General features: G+C 37.2%; 1 protein-coding gene across 2 annotated transcripts in view; it reads left to right on the forward strand.

Moving 5' to 3' along the window:
* Positions 1 to 20,426, forward strand: part of LOC143900016 (rap guanine nucleotide exchange factor 2) — a 116,405-nt gene that overhangs the window by 12,781 nt on the left and 83,198 nt on the right. For both annotated transcript variants that reach the window (XM_077410909.1, XM_077410906.1), the window contains exons 2-4: positions 13,306 to 13,849; positions 18,245 to 18,372; positions 19,996 to 20,079. In XM_077410909.1, coding sequence (XP_077267035.1) covers positions 13,781 to 13,849; positions 18,245 to 18,372; positions 19,996 to 20,079 — 281 coding nt within the window. In that variant the 5' untranslated portion in view covers positions 13,306 to 13,780. The remainder of the gene's footprint in view (positions 1 to 13,305; positions 13,850 to 18,244; positions 18,373 to 19,995; positions 20,080 to 20,426) is intronic.

The raw sequence follows: 20,426 nt of genomic DNA on the forward strand, positions 1-20,426 counted from the left end.
GATCGTTTAAGCTTGAACTTGAAATTTTTTACAAAAAAATTTTGACGATTATATTGTTTAAAAGAATAAAGTAAGAATAATATATATATATATATATATATATATATATAAATAATATATTTATCAATATACTCCGAAAATACTAATTAAAGTTATAGAAAAATTTTGAAGATTAAAACGATATTAATGTATTATTTTGACAGGACAAAATGATTAAATGGTACTTACGTAATTTTGTACATTCCCCTTACGTAATATAAACGTTTTATTACAACTTCATTAAAGTCGAGCTATACGGATAATGGATTAGATGGCGAATTTTCGTCCGTCGTACGTCATGCAGCATTCAGTACTTTCGTGCGTTTTACGAGCGCCTTACCTTTTTGCATTTTGAATTCGGCGAAGGTTTAGAGATGGCCGCGTGATACGTAAAACCTGGGTCCTTGTGCAAAATTGACCACATGTTTCCCAGTTTACGAGTCTTGTGCGATATATATTACGTCTGGAAGAAGGATATTCCTGTTTCTTTCGGATTTTATATACTCCCCGAGAAAGGTAGAACTTATTGCTGTCAACGTAAAAATTAGCAGTTCCTTTAAGCATAAGAAAAAAATCAGTAATGGCATTAAAACAAAAAGAAAGAGAGAGAGAAGAAAACATCATTATATATTCTTTAACATCATCGTCGCGTAAAGCTCAAAGTTATCGATTTTATTCGGTGCACCTGAACAATGATGGCAAAAAATGGTGGCAGGTCTTCAAGTCGGACGGTATAATTTTGTGAGAAGCTTTTGTTATGAGAGCTTTTGGATTTCGGAGAGGCGACGGAAATGAGAGCGAAAGAGAACATAAGAAAGTCGATTATGCTGGGCCAGCAGGTTCTTCGACGACGAGAAACGCAAAAGCAGAGGGCGAAGACAAGCGGATACGGAGAAAGCAGTTTCACTGTGCGTCGGTTGGAATTTCAAGTATTATACGTTGGCGAACGTGGGAGTTACACCGAAAGTACCAGTACTTTGGCTCATTAAGTTTGAGAATTTTTGTTAGGTATTTTATTAGTGACGTACGTGCATAAATGCTAATTATTTATGCTTATTTATTGTTTCTGTCAAATTTTTAACTTATCTAATTCATCTAAATTATATAGGAAATCACGTGCCTTTGTTTTATTTATCTATTGCTAAAATGAACATAGTGAAGATAATATTCCTATTTTTTATGTCATTTTTCGAGAAACAAAAAAAATTTTGAAACTGTGTTGTAACGAAGGTGGGATTACATGCGAACTGAGCATATAACGATTGATGCAGATATTAGGTAATCGTAGATACAGACTTTGTGTCGCGAATGTGCGAGACATAAGCTAGATAAGCTTTTGTAGAATTTCCTATGCGTCATTACTGTACATGTGAGAATTCTGAAGGTGCGCGTAAACTGCGAAACGATTAAGTATGACTAATCGCTCACGGAAGAAACGATGTGCGAAGGCTAAAAGGTATAATAGCGATGATATCGAGATAGTCGATTCCTCGACAGCACGGGGTGCAATGCCTCTTGCGGTTAATCGCTTTTATGAGGACTCGCGTATATAATCGCCAAATGGCAGTCGTTAATTATACGCATGGAACTAGATTAATGGTTCTTTTTTTTATTAAGAATTCTTTTTTAATGAATTGTATATTGCAACATCGTTCGCGCGACGTTATTCATTTAATCGCCTTTTTGTGCGCGCAACGATATTTCGTTCAATCCGATAGAAATTATTTTACGGGGAGTAGAGATATACACTCCAGAAAAATAATATAGAGATCTACATATAACCCGCGCATATTCTTGCAGTAATGAGCCCTTTTAAAATTATCGTTGTCGCAGATAAATTATCTTTTTAACCTTATTCTGGAGACACCTCAGTCTTACGTTGCGAATTATTATGATTACAAATTTTTGAAGATTGTATGGAATTGTAAAGATATCAATTTTTCGAACAAACCAACCAATTTCGAGATAAATAAAATATAACGCTGTGTAATATATAAGAAAAATATTGTTCAAGATATTTTCAATTTTTAATGGCGGAATAATCGCGTTTCAAGTCTCAAGACCAGAGACAACGCGTTGTTTCCGAACAGAAGCCGTATACCATATGCCTGCGGTTGTCATGCAATGGTAACGCACACGCACGCACGCATGTTTGAAATATGACGCGGCACTCGCGAAGCTTCACTCGTGCCCGTCGATTATCCGGACGTAATATCGACTTATTCAACCGTAAATTCGTCCAGTTTCCTCAAAAGAATTGACTTTACGAAAGGAGTTTTTTCAATTACACAAAAATTTGATTCATCGAATATTTATAAATATTGTGTTTTTATTAATGTCTCCAATGCTTTCAATTAACAAATCTATTTTTCGATTTTAAAAAGTTTCTTTCGAAGTTACAATATTTTTGTTTTAAAAAGATTTTAGTTTTACTTACTAATATGATTATAATTCTATAATGATATATAATTGAACAAATTTTATAAATTCCAATATTCTCTTGCACATTCTCTTCAAATACAATATGTATAAAATAATTTGAAAAGAATTTCCCAGATTATATATATATGTGTGTGTGTGTGTGTGTGTGTAAAATTTTTATTTAAATTATTTTAAACAACATTATTTTCAGAGAAATTACTTTGTTTACTTATACTGTAGGAAGATATCTGTAAAGGTTATATTGATAAAATGCTCTATAAGCCAATATTTATATTTCCACGTGTATGCAATTTATTTTAACATTGACAGCTTCACAAAGAGATTCTAGTAACAGAATGGTGTTGGATAAATATGAAATGTGAAACAACAGGAGAGCGCGTTGTGGCACATTTAAAGCCTGCGACAGAATAAACACGTAAAACTCGGTCATAATATCGTGACGTAATATTTGCATGTGGAAAGAGCGCCGCGGTAAAGAAGGACGTGGAAGAGCGGTAAAAAGACGTTTGATTATTATTTTTTTTTGCAAATCTATAACACTTTTGTCGTATAGCGTAATGGAAACCGCTATAGGTACAACGAACTGTGATCGCGCGACACAATCCGCACGCTTGTGTAAATTATTCCGCACACCGCGCCGCTTCCGATATTCGATTTCACGCCGCGCGACGGATCACCTAGATGTGCTCTCGGAAAGACCGAGCTTACATAAGTACGCCGTGATTGTGTTTCCTCAAGGTCGCGCGCGTTGTCAGGAGGGAGAAAGAAACGTGTCGACGCAATCTCCCCTGGTCCGAGTCCGCGAGGACGTTTCTCTCCCTTCTATCCCCGAGATCGGCAGATGGACAAACGGAAACGACTTTTTACCTCGGCACTTGGTGCCGACTGGTGCGTGAGTGCATAAAGGGTATATCCTATTTTTATAGTTAGCCGCTTCCTTTCGTGGAGCTTGTTCGCAAGCCCGCTTCCAATTCGGCCCATTATGTTATTTTTTCCCTTTGTTTTTTGTGTCTCTTGGAGCCCAATTTTCAATTTGCTTAGGTTACGCGAAATGATAAAGCTATCTTAATACAATGAGCTGAGATATACAATTTGTGATGAAGATATCTCTAATATCTCTCTGTTGCTATAATGTCTACTCAAATCAGACTGTTGCACCAATAATATAATTTGATTCAGAATTAATTAAGATTATATATATTCCATGCAGAAGAACACTATATTAAATATATAGTCGAGATTATCATCTCGACACTGCATATTATTAAGTGTTACATGCAGTCTTATCATTTCGAAGCTTACATCCTGCACTTATTGAGAGATTGGATCATCGAAGTTATTATTGTATATAAGATCGATTTCACGATTTCGCGATGGGAACGAATTAACCTTGTACCGAGCGCTTTTGAAATAACGGATTATAACATTTTTGAACATACGTATATACTCTTTGCTTATTTCAAAGTAAATTTTCTTAGCGATATTTTTTGTTGTCGATGATTGAAAATTATCGAAAACGAAAAGCTCTTTGCAAATTAATTATCAAAAATGTAAATGTATATACATTAGAACTCCATACTTTATTCAGCTAAAAGTATTATACTACGTTAAATTGCAATCATGATGCTTCGACTTACTTTAAATTTAAATTTAATTTGGATTTCTCTAAATACATCTTTTCAATAATTGAAGATTTTTAGAGAAAGCCACGTAAAGCCTACGCGTCATTCGATCGCGACTTCGCCGCTGTCTCGGAAACGCCCTGTATGAGCGTATTATGCGAGCATATATACGCGAGCATTTATCGGCTACGTGCGCGGAATGCTTGCGTGCGTACATAGTGCATACAGCCGTCGTCATGGGCGGCGATAATAATGCGATGAGAACTATCCCACGCACCGCGGATACGCACGCAGGAGCAGCGCCATCGGACGTTTTCTAGCTCCGGGGACGCGCGCGGGACTCTACTTTTCCACTTGGTTTTCATCCTTTTTCATTCGCTCCTATGCCGGCATTGCCGGCACCCGGCACACGTATCCGCGCGGAGCGGAACCGCGAGTCGGAGTGCGTATAGAGCGGCTCGAAGGCTCGAATGGCGGGCGAATGGCGGATGGCTGTAGTACTACAAGAAGCGGTTATTACAGCCGGTTCGATGCCATCGTGACGAGCGCATCAGGAGCCTCCGCGCTTCCTTCGTTCCTTCTCCGATCGAGCAAACATCCGCTCCATTCGATCGTTCACTTTACCGCTTCGGTGAGAGATAGGATTTTCACGAGCTCCTTTCGATCGAGCTCTTATACGAGCGTGACATGTCGAAACAAAAATAATTGCAGGCTGTTATATCAAAAGAATTACGTTCTGCAGCTAGGAGAGAACTTTAACTTTTAGATTGAAATCATCTTTTAAAATTTCTTCTTTTAATTCCTCTTCTTCTCATTCTATTGCACATCGCGAGAGAAACGTTATAATTTCAACTTATTTTACGGGTGATACTATCTTATACGAATGCAATCATTAATATCGCGTAGTATTTCGTGAGGTTTAGACTAGATCGGTTTGGTTGCTATTGGATCATTACGATTGTCCCGCAGTGACGAATCAAAAGAGAAATATTATCTCGCGAGAGAAATATTCTAATTTCCCATCGGCTTTTCTCCCAGTAATTCTGGTAGCAGCGACGAGTTTGAAGAGCCGCTCTCCACGCGAACAAAGTAGCCGACGGAGGTACTTTCTGGAGAGAAGTTGGCGGAGAGTGCGTGCGAAATCGGGGCGAAGGAGGGGGACGGGACGGAGGGTCGGCACCCTCGCGAACCCTGTGCCCTGTGCTAGCGTGACGACGGCCACTTCACCGTTTTCCCTCTCGGAAAGTTGCATGCGCGTGCGCTTCGAATTTTCATGTTTGAAAACGCTACTCATATTTTCAAACATTGCTGTACTATTCCTGGACATAGGGTAAACAGTCAATCTCGTCATGCCAATTTCTCATGTGTTAGGTAATACGCTAATAATACAGAAAAAATGGTAGTTTTTTAAATGGCTTTTTATAAAATTTTATATTAAATTGAAAAAATTTAAGATTGGATGTAAATAACCTCGCATCGTGTTTCTTAAATTACTCGGAAACTAAAAAAATATCTGTAATGTTGTATCAGTTATACGTTCCAATTTTTATTGGTTTGTAATAATTAAATAGAACATTATGCATGATACTAAAAATATCTAAATTACGTTAAATATGTTTTTATTAATAGAAATTTCAGACTTGAATGGAAAAATTGTTGAGTACAAAATATCGTATATACCGATCATCGTTAAATCCGTGCCAAATAAGATTCGCGATGGTGTGCCGCATTGTCTATTGTATTTCTAGGGATTATTGCGGCGCTCAGAATTGTTCGGTGTTCGCAAAGTGGCGGTGGACTATGGCAATTGTTATAGAAATGTTCCCAACCGTTTCTCGTTTACTACGTTTTCCAGCGACGTACGCCATTTAAAACTACCTACAGCGCGAACAGTTTTCTCGTATATTCTGTAATCCGCCGCTATATAACCATGGACAAATGCACCCTTTTGGCTGTTGTTCAATAAAATATAAAATTTTTCAGAAGTAAATAGCATTTGTGTTTGAATTTTTTGTGTGATAAGATTATTCTGAAAAAGAAATAGAAATAAATTACTATTTTATTTGTATCACACAAATTGCTCTGCCAAGTCAGGAAAGAAATTATATATATTTATCGTTTTTTATAATTTGTGTGTGTGTGTATGAGTGCATATGGAAAATTACGATTGAATATTATATGTACCTATATATGTACACACATTTATATATATATATATATATATATATATATATATATTAAATTTAGTTCTAAATTATTTTATTAATCTTGTTGGCATAAAATAATTTAGAACTAAATTTTATATTCTTAGTTTTAATGTAACATATATTTTAATAATTTTGTCTCTCTCTCTTTCTCTTTCTCTTTTGATTTTATTTCATTTAAATTTAATATTAAATTCGTTTTTATTGAAGAGAGTTGCTTGCATTCATACACCCACGAACTAGATGTTTTGTCATCACTGCAACGCGCAACGCGCGGCGAGTGCGAGGGTGGGCAAGGCGATTTAATAGAATGTTATATAAAAAAAGTGCGTAGATAAGCGAGCGGGGGACGATCCGGTTGTTTAATGAGGATGTACGCGTATTATGGCGGCGTAGGTCGCACATCGCGCTTCTAATCGTGTCGTAGGGTATGTTAGCGGCGTTAATAATGGTAACGGTAGCGCGGATGTAATATGTTGACGACGGCACGAACGCGCGAGAGTAGGCCAAGGATCTTTAGAAAGGCCGATCATTGGTACTGATTTATCGAAGACGTTCGATAGATCTCATTAAAATACAGTGAAAAAAAAGTCGAATGTGCTGTATCTCGTATTTACGCGAACTTTGATTTCTGTCCATTCGTGGAAACATAGGAAATGTTCTTCAAGCGCGACGCGCGCGTAAGATTTTATATAAAAAATGCTTTAGATTTGTCTATAAGTTATTCGTAGAATATGTCACAAAACGAATGTTAATAATAATAAATTCTTATATCTCGTGCATTTTTGTTAATATACATATATATTGTGGATTATTACATTCTTACCAAGATTTATATTCATGATTTATCTCTGATTAAAGTCATTATTAAAATAAGTATAGCTTAAATAATACCTTATTTGCCTTTGCGGGAAATGCCACGTTAATGTAATATATGTTGCGTTAAAATTTTTTAATTTAGATGTATGTCATCTACTTATCGCGTAACGAATATGGTATATTGTTCTTATTGAGTATACGGATATACGTGCAGACATGATATATACATCGAACGTATGCATGTAGATTGTAACAGGAGTTAGTGTAGCAGGAGACTGCAGTGAAAAATATATGTATGCGAAAAAGGCAACGATCAATAACAGACATCTGATATACTAGACTACCTACTACCAAGCGTCTTTCGTGAAGTCATAGCCGCGAGGAACGACCGATACTCAACTTTCTTAGAAGAACTTGATAAGATCGATAACACCTTTTGACAGCCATGCATCTTTTGCGAGTGACACCAATGAATGAATACGTGCGATCGATGAGACGTATATATACGAGTTATAGAAAAAACCAGGTTTTAGAAAAAGGAGGTCAAGCGAAAAGCATCAGAGCGATATAAATTGTAATCGATTGTTTCACGACCCAAAAAAGGACAGAAACACCAAATACACCATCACCTCTGATCCACCATTATTCGGACGTTTATATGTTCTTTTGCGCCGTGTTGCATGAAGCTGTCAAAGAGAGAAACATATACGTTGGACAAGCCAGCGCGAGATGAAGGGCATTTTACAGGGGCGTGTCGCGCTTTTGACAGACGGCCCTTTGTGATACTGTTGTACACTGTCCGAAACATCGCCGTCAGCATATCTGGATCCAATTTAGCTCGTTCGCCAAACACCGAGTGACAAACGGCCGGCAAACGCTGTTTATCCCATTCTAATCGCACATACGTTGAAATACAGATTTGAAATACAGGATCTCTCGCAAAGCTGCTATCGATCTTGGGAGACCGATACACACGTGATAAAATTTCGCGCCCGAATCTAACGATTTACTGGCTTGGCGCGCGTACACTTTCCAAGCAACGGTAAGCGCGCGTGCTTCTCATTCTCGATTCCAGTTCCCGTTCCATTTCTGCAATGCATCCGCACCTGCAAGCTGCACTCGCGCATTTTGTTTCGCGACGGTCACGGCACGTTTACGCTTACATACGGTGAATCCGCGCACGGTCGCGGGTCGTTTCAACGATCAGCGGTGGTTCGGATTACCTCGAATATATCTTATACCATGGCGTGTAACTTTTCAAGCAGTCTTGGAGCTGTGGCCGCGATATTTTCACCGTGCGTTTAGCACGCGATATTATGCGCTTTTGCCGTTACGATTCTCGCTTTGCGGAGACACGAATCTTACATTATAGGCAAATAAAACAGCTATACGTTTATCGCTAAACGCGCGACGAGGAAATAAGAGCGACTTATCGAGGCGGGGAAATTATTAGCCCGATAATTACATATCGATTTGCCATCGGTACTTCAAGTAATAGCGCACGACATCAACTGTGTTTACAATAACAGCGCGAAACATCAAGCATATACAGAACATTATTGTTATTTATAGTTGATGATAATGATAAATAAAAGAAAGTAAAAACAATAAAATTAAGTCTTATATAGTTTTCTGGACTTAACAAGGCATAGTTGTTATTTAATGGTTGCATAATATAAGAATTATAGATTTAAAACAAATGATAAAAAGCGCCTTGTTTAAAACAATTAAGACGATTGGTTTTCTTATCGTTTTAAAATGTGAAATGTCATCGATATTTTTTTATTAGAAATGACGCTCTAATAGGAATATGTATAAGTTGTTCTTTAGCTATCTAAAATTTAAATTGCATTTACGTGCATTTATCCTCAAGTGATAATTTCCAGCGAAAATGATAATGACAAATAAAGCTAATATACTTAATATATTTATAATAGTAAGGCTCACACATTTTTCTTTGATATTATTATATAATATATTTAATATCGAAGAATAAATAATTTTTTATTACAAATCCTAATCAAATCTTTATTGAAGAAATTTATTATAAATGATCTAAAGAAGCTATTATTAGAATATTTCTATTGTTTTAAAAAGTATTCTTTATAAAAGAGGATTGTTTATTTTCAAAGTTACCAAGCGACTTCTATATATATTAAAATTATACTTTCACGTAAAACTTAATTTTATGGCAATTTAAAATTCATATATTTGGTTCACTTCTGTCGGGTAAAATACCTATAAAGGTTAAATACTGTTGATACATTGTGACGCATGACGATGTAATCTGACCGAAATATAAACGTAATTATGTAAGCCGAGCGTCCGATATTAGAAGGCCCGCAGACTATTTACTTATAGAGCAGGTCTCATTTCACATAGGAAGGCGGCTTTACGAACTGCCCCATATACCGAGGATATTTTTATCGATGAGTCGTTTACGTGCACGGCCGAAGACAGATTTGACTCTTGGACCAACGCGTTGTCTAAGAAAGCATGGCGCTGTAAACAGGCCGTGACGCAGTCTTATTAATAACTGAGTCTCGAATTATCCTTTTTTCATCGATCGAAGTTATCTTCTATAAGCTAATCCTCCGATAAAGATCGATTAATACTAGTGGATATTAGCGAAAATTAAGAGTTGTGCAATTAATTCCATCGCGTTGCAATTTTCGATGAATTGCACTGCGTAAGTTAACTTGACGTATTTTTTCGCAATTCTATATATGTTTGATATATCGTCATTCGGTTATCGTTACGTTCACACCGACATGTCAGACACGTTACTTCTCAATGTTGCATCGCGGCATCTGGATTTCTTATATCCACGCCACGCCTGCCTGTTATTATCAGCTTGTAGATTTTTACATCAGGTTGCTGATATAACAGTCGTTTATAACGTTTGGACACTCAACGACGATCGACCTACATGCGAAGCCACGTTCGTGCGGGGATTGACGATAACTCATTACGGATCCACTGTTGTTCAACCCGGCGTCGATCCGCCCATCCCCTATCGTCAATTACGGATCGTTACGCGTTGGTTCGACGGTCGATGATCGAGCGCGATTACCGCGATTAGTAAATTGATATACGCGCCAGCATTCCCGCGCGGTTTTGTTTAACGGCGTTTCGCTTCGCGGTGCATATAGGCGAGTCGCGAACGAGACGCGGACTCGGCGAGTTTCTTTCACGAAGGGGAGAAACTAGAAAGAAAGAGCCGGTCGGGCCTCGGGCGCGGGAAAAGAAGAAGAAGAAGAATACGACGACGACGACGATGAAGAGGGAAAAACAAGTAGTACGAAGCTAAACAGAAACGATCCGCAAGGCCGACGAATAAGCTCCGCACTCTTCTTCGTACTCTATCCCGTCATACCAGCTCCTTCGAGATGTTCCTTCGCTCGCGTGTTCGGCTTTTATTCCTCTAATAGATTGCTTTCTCTCCCTTGAACATTCGCGTGTGAAAGTTTACGCAACGCGGAAGCTTGTAAACAAGTTTCGGCACATACGCGTAATTCAAATGATAATTTATTTAGACGAAGAAGGAAATTTTTTCTGTTGAATGCGCACAGTGATTCGGAGATTTACTTTAGAAATGATTTTAATGCCTCTGATATTGCTACGTTGTGTGAAAAATGGAGAGTTATATTCAATAATTTGTTTGCCGTCTGCAAACAAGTTATTGAATATAACTCTCCATTTTTCACACAATGTAGCAATGATTTGTCTCTTGTACGTGATAAAATATCTCGGAACCTTGAACTGTTCTGATGGATAATAGATTAATGCGAAGAGAATATTCTCGAACGGCAGAATCGATTGACCGGTGAACAGAGGAATAATGCACGATATATATCGGTGGATTCATTTCGACAGCGCACAGCGCGGTTATTAAGTTCTTTTTTTAGGTGAGATTGTAGGCGGATAGAGGAAATACATGAAACATCAGACTGAGATACGATTGGATATATTCGAGGTCGTGATCGATCTGTCTTGTCCGCGTCCGACGAGTTATTTTTGTCTCCTTTCAATCAAGAAGCGAAATCTTCCACTTGTTCTTGATCATTTGAAAGTCGCTAGTCTCCGCACGTCTAAAATTATCTGCTGCTCACAGCAGTGGACAAACCGGTGCAAAATCTGTTTATGCAAAAATTTTGAGGATGTTTCACATATTTATATAAGGAGTAATTACAGCACGTTTGGCATATAATTATTATGTTTCTGAGAATTCCGAGTGATGTCACGCACGGGCGACGCAAACCTTAATTTAAATATCTCTGTCGCGATAATCAGATAAATTCTCAAGTGCTATACGATCCAATCGAAGCGAAACCCAGTCCCGTTCCTTAAGGATCAAGAACCTCTAAAATGCGTTGTCGGGTGCGTTCATGGGTGCTGAACGCAGCGCCGCGCGCCGAGTACTTGCACGACCTCGACTTACCGCTTTCAAGGTAGTTAAGGTACGTGCCTCGCGTGACGTTACTTATCCAAGGTCAGAAGATGGCTTTGGAAATTGACGATCGCGTAATTCTCTTATCCTTTATATTTTGTATTAAACAATTTTTGGAATCGATTGAATCTAAATTCTCTCTTCGACAGGCAGCAAATGTCTGTCATATTACCAAATAATATTGCTCATATATATAGGTAACACGCAATATTCTTTTTTTAAATTTAACTATTAGGTTGGGTGATACACAAATGTCAATTTATTTATTTTATTTATTTATTATATATATATATATATTTTATTTATTATATATATATATATATATATACACACACACACACACATATATATATACAAATTTGCTCACCAATGCTGTAGTTTATATATATCTTTTTATTTAAATTATCTCGTTATTTAAAAAAAAATTCATTTCAATTATGTATAATAGAAATTTGTCTCATTTTACCGCACGTAACATGTATAAAACATATTACATTTCTATATTTAAGTTAATATTTGATTACACAATTTGATCTAATATCGGAAAGGCCTATGTGATATATTATTATTTATCACATTATTTAAATACTTTTAATATAACACGCACGAGGTTATATACTTACTGAGCGATTTACTGAGCTAAGATTATTAATTCATATGTCAACGGCGTTCTCCAAGTTCCGAGCACAAGCAGACGTAATTTCCACTGATCTTCCTGGCCCTGTAGGAGTTAAAGGTCAACATGCTGACGTTTCCAGTTTGGTCGATACGTGTTGCATCTGCAGGTGTACCTTAACGAGCGACTTCCGATTCGCGACGTTTATAATTCTACCTGCGTGTTTCGTGATTCGTAACGGTGCTTTTATCGTCATTGAGAAATTCAAATCGAGAAAGATTAATCGTATTTTTTGCTACAAAAAAAGGTCGTTAGTCACTTTTTTAAGGAAAGTGCTTATAATTGTTTGAAAAAAATTTGTAAAAAAAATTAAATAAAAGAAAAAAAAATATCTATATACATATATAAAAAATCGAGCGAAAGAGTAAAAAAATAGTGCAAATTAGAAATTTGCACTTGGCTTCCTCATAGAGGAAGTGATGTCTTAAGATCACGGTCTTACATACAGGTCTCTCAACTCTGATGTGTGTATGTGCCAAATTTATCGAAATTTTTATAACTCCAGAACTGATTAACCAAATCTTAACGAATTGTATATGAAATAGGGGTAGAATTTTCCGGGGAGTACTATAGAGTGTATTTTTGTTACTGATTTTCTGGAAATCGTTTTTTTTATTTTTCTAATTCTTGAGTAAAAAAATTAAAAAAATTGGTTTCCAGAAAATAGATAACAAAAAACTATACACTCTATAGTACTCCCCGGAAAATTCTATCCCTATTTCATATATAATTCGTTAAGATTTGGTTAATCAGTTCTGGAGTTATAGAAATTTCGGTAAATTTGGCACATACATACACACATACCGACATTTTTTAAAATAGCGATTTTTCGACGTTTTATTAGAACATTCTAAACACATTGGCAAAAGCAACTAAAAAAAAATTTTTTTTTACGAAAACAGCTTCCTCTATGAGGAAGCAAAAAATAAAATTATAAATAATTGTTCAGCATAAAATGATATATTTCACTCAGTAAAACACAAACGGCATGCCAAAAATTGTGTACGATTTATTTTTTTTATACTTACATTTTCCACCTGTCTTCTGTTACAGATTTCCATATACGATAAACGAAATCGAGAAAGACGCATCGTGATTGTTATTAGATATGCCGAAGATTCAACGAGATATTTTCCCACGGAGATATAATATTCCGCATTCTTCGCGACTCTAAAGTTTACGTATCGCGCGCGATGCAATCGATAATATCCGGAAAGATCGGAAATATCTTTGTGAAAGAAGAACGCAACGCGTCTTATATATGAAGACTGATAAGATGATAGAACGCGCGGCTCGTCTTACAAATGGTTGACGTGATGTCGCACACACATCATTGAAAATCGAAGATTGCTACGGCTCACTTTACAAATGGTTGGATGCGATGTCGCGCGTACATAATTGAAAATCAAAGATTGCTCCTCCGATCGGGGGCGGCGGCGATGTTCAGGAACGAGTATTTAAGCAGGACACGGAACTACGCGAGAGCTGTTAAGAAAAGGATTGTGGTATAGTCTTACCGCCGGCTATTATGACGGATTACTTGGATCCACATTTTGTTCGGGCTCTCTGCCGTGATCCAGAAAGACGAACCCTCCAGGTGAGTAAATAACATTTGTTCCCTATTAGTTGAGTTTTTTTTTTTTAGAGAAAATCGAATCGAATGACACATACCCGTCAATTTTGCGAGCAATTTTATGAGCATAGGTACAGTCTATTTATTCGATATTTGGACGTAGCGTGTGTGTAGAATTATGAGTGTGCAAGTTGGTCGCGCGCGACAATATACACATATACCTTTATCTGCAAACGCGTATGTTCACAACGGCGTAAAGGTTAAAGGGCATCGTCGGCATCTTGAGGCAATACTATCTAAACTTTCAAAACTACCAACTTTCTGTTACTTTTTATTGTTACGTAATTGTGATAACATTTTTCGTGTGAATCTTCCGTAGGCCAATAACTATTTCATATTCATCGAAAAAGAGAATACGATTAAAATATCAATATGGTTAGATATCGAGAGAGCGTTTTATATGAACTAAAAGCACTAAAACGAACATATTTTAATTGTTACGCTTCATCAATGGTAGTAAATGTAATTGATATTAGAGTGATGTAGATTTTGCGTTTTTATTTGTCAAAGTACGCTTCTATATTTTATATAAATGAAAATGAAGGAATATGAAATATTTTGATTGTCGAATAGTTGACAGATCTCTTTTTGCGATGTTTACCCCGTGAATGGTGATTAAAAGTTTATGAAAAATATTTGACTCGTGTTTGTTTAAAAAATATTCCGCGGTTCAAGTTCTACTTCCCTCGAATTTTAATTAATCAAGTATTTGTCTCTTGAATTATATATAGGTAACCGATTCGCGGAGTACCTAGAGCATATTGAATCTTCTTTGATTGCTTTCTCTTTTGTTCGATTTTTCATCGTTCTTTTTCTGTCAATTAATCAATTATCGCGTTTGCGTATCGAATATAATGCACGTGTATCTAACAATAAGTATTGTATGTGTGGTGAAGTGCAGTTTGATATTGATACACACGACAGTATTGTAATCGAGATTTGTTTTCGTCAAATACTATTTGCTTTTTTGATTGGATTCCTGCTTTGATTGTTACCTGCATTTGGAATTTTTAATTAATCAGGGCAATAAAGATATATTATTTATCTATTATTTGTAATATTTTAATCACAACATATTTGTTATTATTTATGGAATTTTATTCTTTGAAAGTGACAAATAGAACGATCGTTTTTTCTGTCTCGTGAAAAACACGGAACGTCTCGTGGTATCGGCATCCTTATAAATCAGTAATCCGAAGAGAGAAACGTGTATCAACGGTACGCGAAGAATGTTTCCGAAGAACGTGCATCGTAGATCGTGTAGACCGATAACAAGTCTTAGAAAGTATAACAGCAATATATATTCTTTGCACTGCTAGGTCGTGAACATCTCAGATAGTATATACGCGTGCGACTAGAGTACAAAGAGAAAGAACACTCTCTTAATTACGAGGTCGGATCCTTGGGAACATCTTCCGATACAAACGCAAACAAACCTTTAGCCACATGTTGCGTTCCTCGGTACGAAATTAATCCGTTCTTTTTTATTACAAATTAAAAATATGTATTTTAAAGAGTAGGAATATACATATATATATTTCTAATTTGTTCTAAAAGAGCATTATAAATTTTTTGGTTGGTACACAAAAGTGCCATTTATCTAGCTGAAATACCAGATAACATTTTTCGGTCTTCTATGAGACTCATTTTATCGGAACGCGGAAATCAATGATTTGTCGTGTTTGTGCAATGCTAATCAATCTAATCATCGTCACGATATGCACGATGCCGGCTAATATACTTTCTCAGCGAGTTTCGACAACACGTTGCGCCATCGTTAATGATCCAAGGAGATTCTTTCGCTAGTGTCGTTCTCCATCGGTGATTTACTTGATATACGTAACCTTTTCACATTTTTCGCAAAAAAAGATATATAGCCGAGTCTTTATCCAAAACAAGCCATTAACTGACAATTGCTAGGCGAGTTTTAAAAATAATCTTGAAAAAAAAGGTTAAAAGAATATCGTATTTTATAATAAAATGTTTTATAACATATATTAGTTCCAAGAATTTTCGTATTTATCGAAACAGTTCGATACAACGAAGAGCTCTATTATAGTCCCCGTTATATTTAATTGTTCAGTTCTTTCGCGAATCTCGTGTTCCCCGTTTATGTCAGCGACACGATAAAATAATTGTTATTCAAATAACACGCTTTATCTCTGTATGCTCGCGTAAAGAGCACTTAATGATAATTTATAGTCTCGGAAATGCTTTATGCGAAGAAAAAGCAGCGTACGTAGATAAGATATAGTGCGTGTTAGCTTTATGCGCTAGCGTTTTCTCCAGACAGTGCCGCATAGCACGAAAATTTCGCAGATAGTATGGTTTCTGATTGTGACGACGCCGCGGTGTGTCATGCCTCATAAACTATGCATAACTTTGCGTAACAGTCGAAAACTTGGTCTACGATGGAGGACGTTTTCGATGACGACAATAATTCAGTTTTATGTTCGTGAGGATTTCCTTCAAAATCTCACGGGACACGGGCTGCGCGTTGTGGCGCATCGTATCCATACGCGAAGATCGTCCGGTGTTCGCTCCACTTTTCGTGCGAAAAAGGAAGAAAGGAGTCCGAGATCGCGCGCTGGCAAAGTCGAGCGAGATAGTCTGTTCCCTTTTGCGTGCGAAACGTTCTCATCAGACTCAGCGGCATCTTCGAGATACTTAGGCGTATATACACGTTCGCATATTTATTATCTCGTTTGGACTCCCTTGGGAGTTTGTCGCGTTACGATGCGCCACATCTGGCGACACTTAATTCTGTCGCGATACGCGGCGATTCTGTATACAGTTGAGGTAATACGAGTAGATCTCAAATTGAAGGTTAAAACGTAAATTGCTAGCGTTTATAATTCAAATTAAGTACGAGTTTGCGGTGTAAAGGCGTTTATTATATGACTTGAATTAATAACTTACTTTAACACATATATTGTTTTCGTTTTTTTTTTTCAGTATTAGTTTAGTAACTGCGATTATATATTTTTATCTTTCTTAAAGCGTTTGTAGGTGTGCATAAGCAAGAATATATATTTTCACGCACAGCATAATATTTTGAGATGAACGCGACTGAAGCGTGCAAAAATCAATTGCAAAGTGCTGATGCAGTGAACGTAAAAATCAGATGTACTGGAAACCGCACTTATATATGTCGCTGCCGTCGCTGTATATGACGCGTGTTTCGAACGTAGTTTCGCATAATTCGTTCGTAATCGCATGGGAAAATGTAATTATTGCGGTGAGGGACATTTTCGGAATTAGTCGAACGAAATTGGTATCGCCGCGCGTTTCGAGTCAACAGCGGCGCGGGCGGTTCGGGTCGGTATATACATAGGTAGTGCTATAACGCTGATTGCGGTTGGCGTTCGCAAACAACCCAGACGAAACGGCGCCGACGAGAGTTTGTCCGAGAGTTGGAAACACGCGCATACGTCCCGCTGGGATGGACGGATATAGGCAAGTTCGATCGGCGATCCAGCGTGAAATTGTGCGACGATCCCGCGCGCGTATCCAACGGAGGTGACTCGAGGGTAATTAGATTCGCGATAATTTGGTATACCGATCAAAGTTGCCACGCGTGAACACGAGCGTTATTGCGACTCACAATCAGTCGATATATGTATATAGACATATATACAAGGTGCAGCGCGAGTTTGGACCGTTAATTTCGCCGTCTGACACTTGCGAGTTTTAATCTTAAAATGTTAAAACGTATAACAGGAATTTGGAGAAGCGTTACTGCTCCGGATTATTGTTTATGGCTTTCAATAATTTACTGTACTGTTTACATGATTTATATACTATTTTTCCAAACTAATGTCGTAAAAAGCATTAAAAATCATCATGTTTAATTTGGACGCACGCGTGTATTGATGTGATATTGTTAATTTATACTCTTGACATCAGACGCGGAAGTTAGAAATGCTCCAGAACCAGAACCTTCCGCACAACTTGAAACGGATGGAAATAGCGTGCGGCAAATGCACGGTATACGGGAATTTGTAGATCACTTTTATATACACCGATTTACCGCCGTTAAGTACTGATTTATCCACGATCCGCACCGGCCGACGATTTCCGCGCGGACGCGTTGCGCGTGCCCTATATCACCAATAAATAGATCGCCCTGCGATCGTAACGAGGCAAATTGGGTTCGTGACGATCACTTTATCTCGCGACCGCAATTTTCTGCTAAAGTTAACGCGACGGTCGCGCGGTCGTCGCGGAAGACACGCGCGATGATACCGATTAGGAAAACGTGTGTACAGCAATTCCTTTCACGGGCTTCAATCTCCGAGCGGGATCTTCTCAGACCCAGGCGTCGCACTCACATTTATTTCGTTCCCTCCTCTGTTCCAGGATCTGCAGATCATATACTATGGGCTACTGGGTCTGGAGGCGTTGCGTCCGTGCAGAGACTCCGTTCTCCGCGGACTCTGTAAGATCGTACGTTACGAGAGACACCACGCGAACCATGTCCTATATTAGTAAGTATTACTCCCTAGGCATGTCGCGAGAAACACGAGATTGTTGTATGTATATACGTAAAATTTCAGTTTTACGTCAACGATTTTTAGTCAATTTTCGAAAAAACAAAAAATATATGATATCAATTTTAGGTTAATAATTTTCAGTCGATTTTCACAGAAAAAAATAGATATATATTTGTTTTGTGTTAAAAAAATTATATTAGTTATAAAAAGATATATTTTAACGAAAATATATTGTATTTGGAAAAATCACAAAAATTTCACAAAAATTAAAGCATATTTTTGTGAAAGGAAAAAGACGCTCGTATAATTCAAAATTCTGTTATTGTGGAATTTTACTATAGGATAAAATCTAGGAGAGTTGCCAGTTATTGATTTCTTTATTTACCAGCACATTTCTATTTGCGTTTTATTTTAAAATTAGAGCAACCGATATTTTTGGCTTAAAAGGACCGATACTTTTGATCATCATTTGTAGGTCAATCTTTTTATCTTGAAAGTGAACATTGAAATTGTTTGGGTTAATTTAATTTTAGGCTATATTGATAATTTCGTTAGAAGAATTTAGGTTCGAGTGCTCTTGAATAAAGTGTCGTGGAAGAGTCAAGGATGTCAAACGTATATGTATTTGTGATTGACAACGAAAGTCGCGAATCTATTATTACGCGTGTATTTGAGAATTTTATTTCCAAAAAATTAAATAAACTTAAAATGACAAAACTTGAGTAACTTTAAATTTTTAGTCGGCTTTATTCTTTATTGTTGAAAGCGAGAGATGAGATACGTGAAGTGGGCATTGCATGTCTAAACGTCCAGAGATGCGTATGATTGAATATTTGAGATTTTCGAATCAAACATTGTAAGATATTTATAATTGTAATTTAGAGCGTTCTTAAGAAAACTTTACGAAAAGGAGAATTCACGAAAATTCTGAGATGTCAATTCAAGATTCATGAAATAACTTGTGAACGAAGCTATATGTTGCATGTGCAATTGTATGTACCATGTGTACAAAACGTAATAACTGTAGGCAGTGGCTGCGATATTCATCGTCAGTATTGAAAATCTATAGTTTATGTCACGTCACGTGCACTATAGATTTTCAGTAGTGGCAGTGAACATCGGAACATAAGGTTTATGGTTTATACCTATGGTACATATACCTTCAGATGTAATTTAAATCTCGCGAAGAAATCTTCTTTATCGACAATCTGATGATGCCGCGAAATCCTCTTATCGAGTCGCGATAGTCTCGTGTATCGTGAGAGAAACTTGCAATACAACTACAGATGTCGCTGTAGGTTGCATTACTCTCCGAAAAATAGGCGGGTGAATGATAGGCGAATATAGTCATCGGCGATCGGCGTCGAGTGATGGCAAAAATGATGGCGAATAGAAATGATCGGCAAGTAGAAATAGAATAATCAAATATCCATCGTTTATTTAGACGTGCTATCGCGCAATCTTGTTTCCTGTCAAACAAGAAAAATAGGATAATAGAGATGTACGCAGGAATTACATCAATTTCGAGAATAGGATTGATCGATCGATCTGTGAAAACACCTGCCCTAAACACTTTTTATTTAAAAACGAGAACAAATGGAATGTTATAATTTTCAGCACCGGCGAGTTGGCTGCAAGCTGGTACATACTTCTCTCCGGCTCCGTGTTCATCGATGGATCCATGTTTCTCCCCCGTTCAAGGTAAGATTATATACTAATTTAATATATCACGGAACGATATATATATATTTTCTTATTTTTGTCTCGTGAGACAAAAATCTGTTTTTCTACGTAGAACGATTTTATCTCTCGTTCCCATTTTTTTTCCTACGGTCAAATTCGCGACGTGAAAAACGTGAGAAAGCACGACGATGAACTTTCTCTTGACGGATGCTCGTTTAATTGACTTTTTAACTATTCGTCGGTATTCTGGTCTCACAGTTACGCGCGAGAGCCAAAATATAGGGAGAAAAGGTCACGTATATTTCTAGACGTTCAACTGACATTTCCGTAAAACGAAGACATTCATAATCCGATATAGGTCGCAT

This window comes from Temnothorax americanus, unplaced genomic scaffold (genome assembly GCF_048541705.1).
Source record: "Temnothorax americanus isolate GAGA-0224 unplaced genomic scaffold, ASM4854170v1 Scaffold3, whole genome shotgun sequence".
NCBI lineage: Eukaryota > Metazoa > Arthropoda > Insecta > Hymenoptera > Formicidae > Temnothorax > Temnothorax americanus.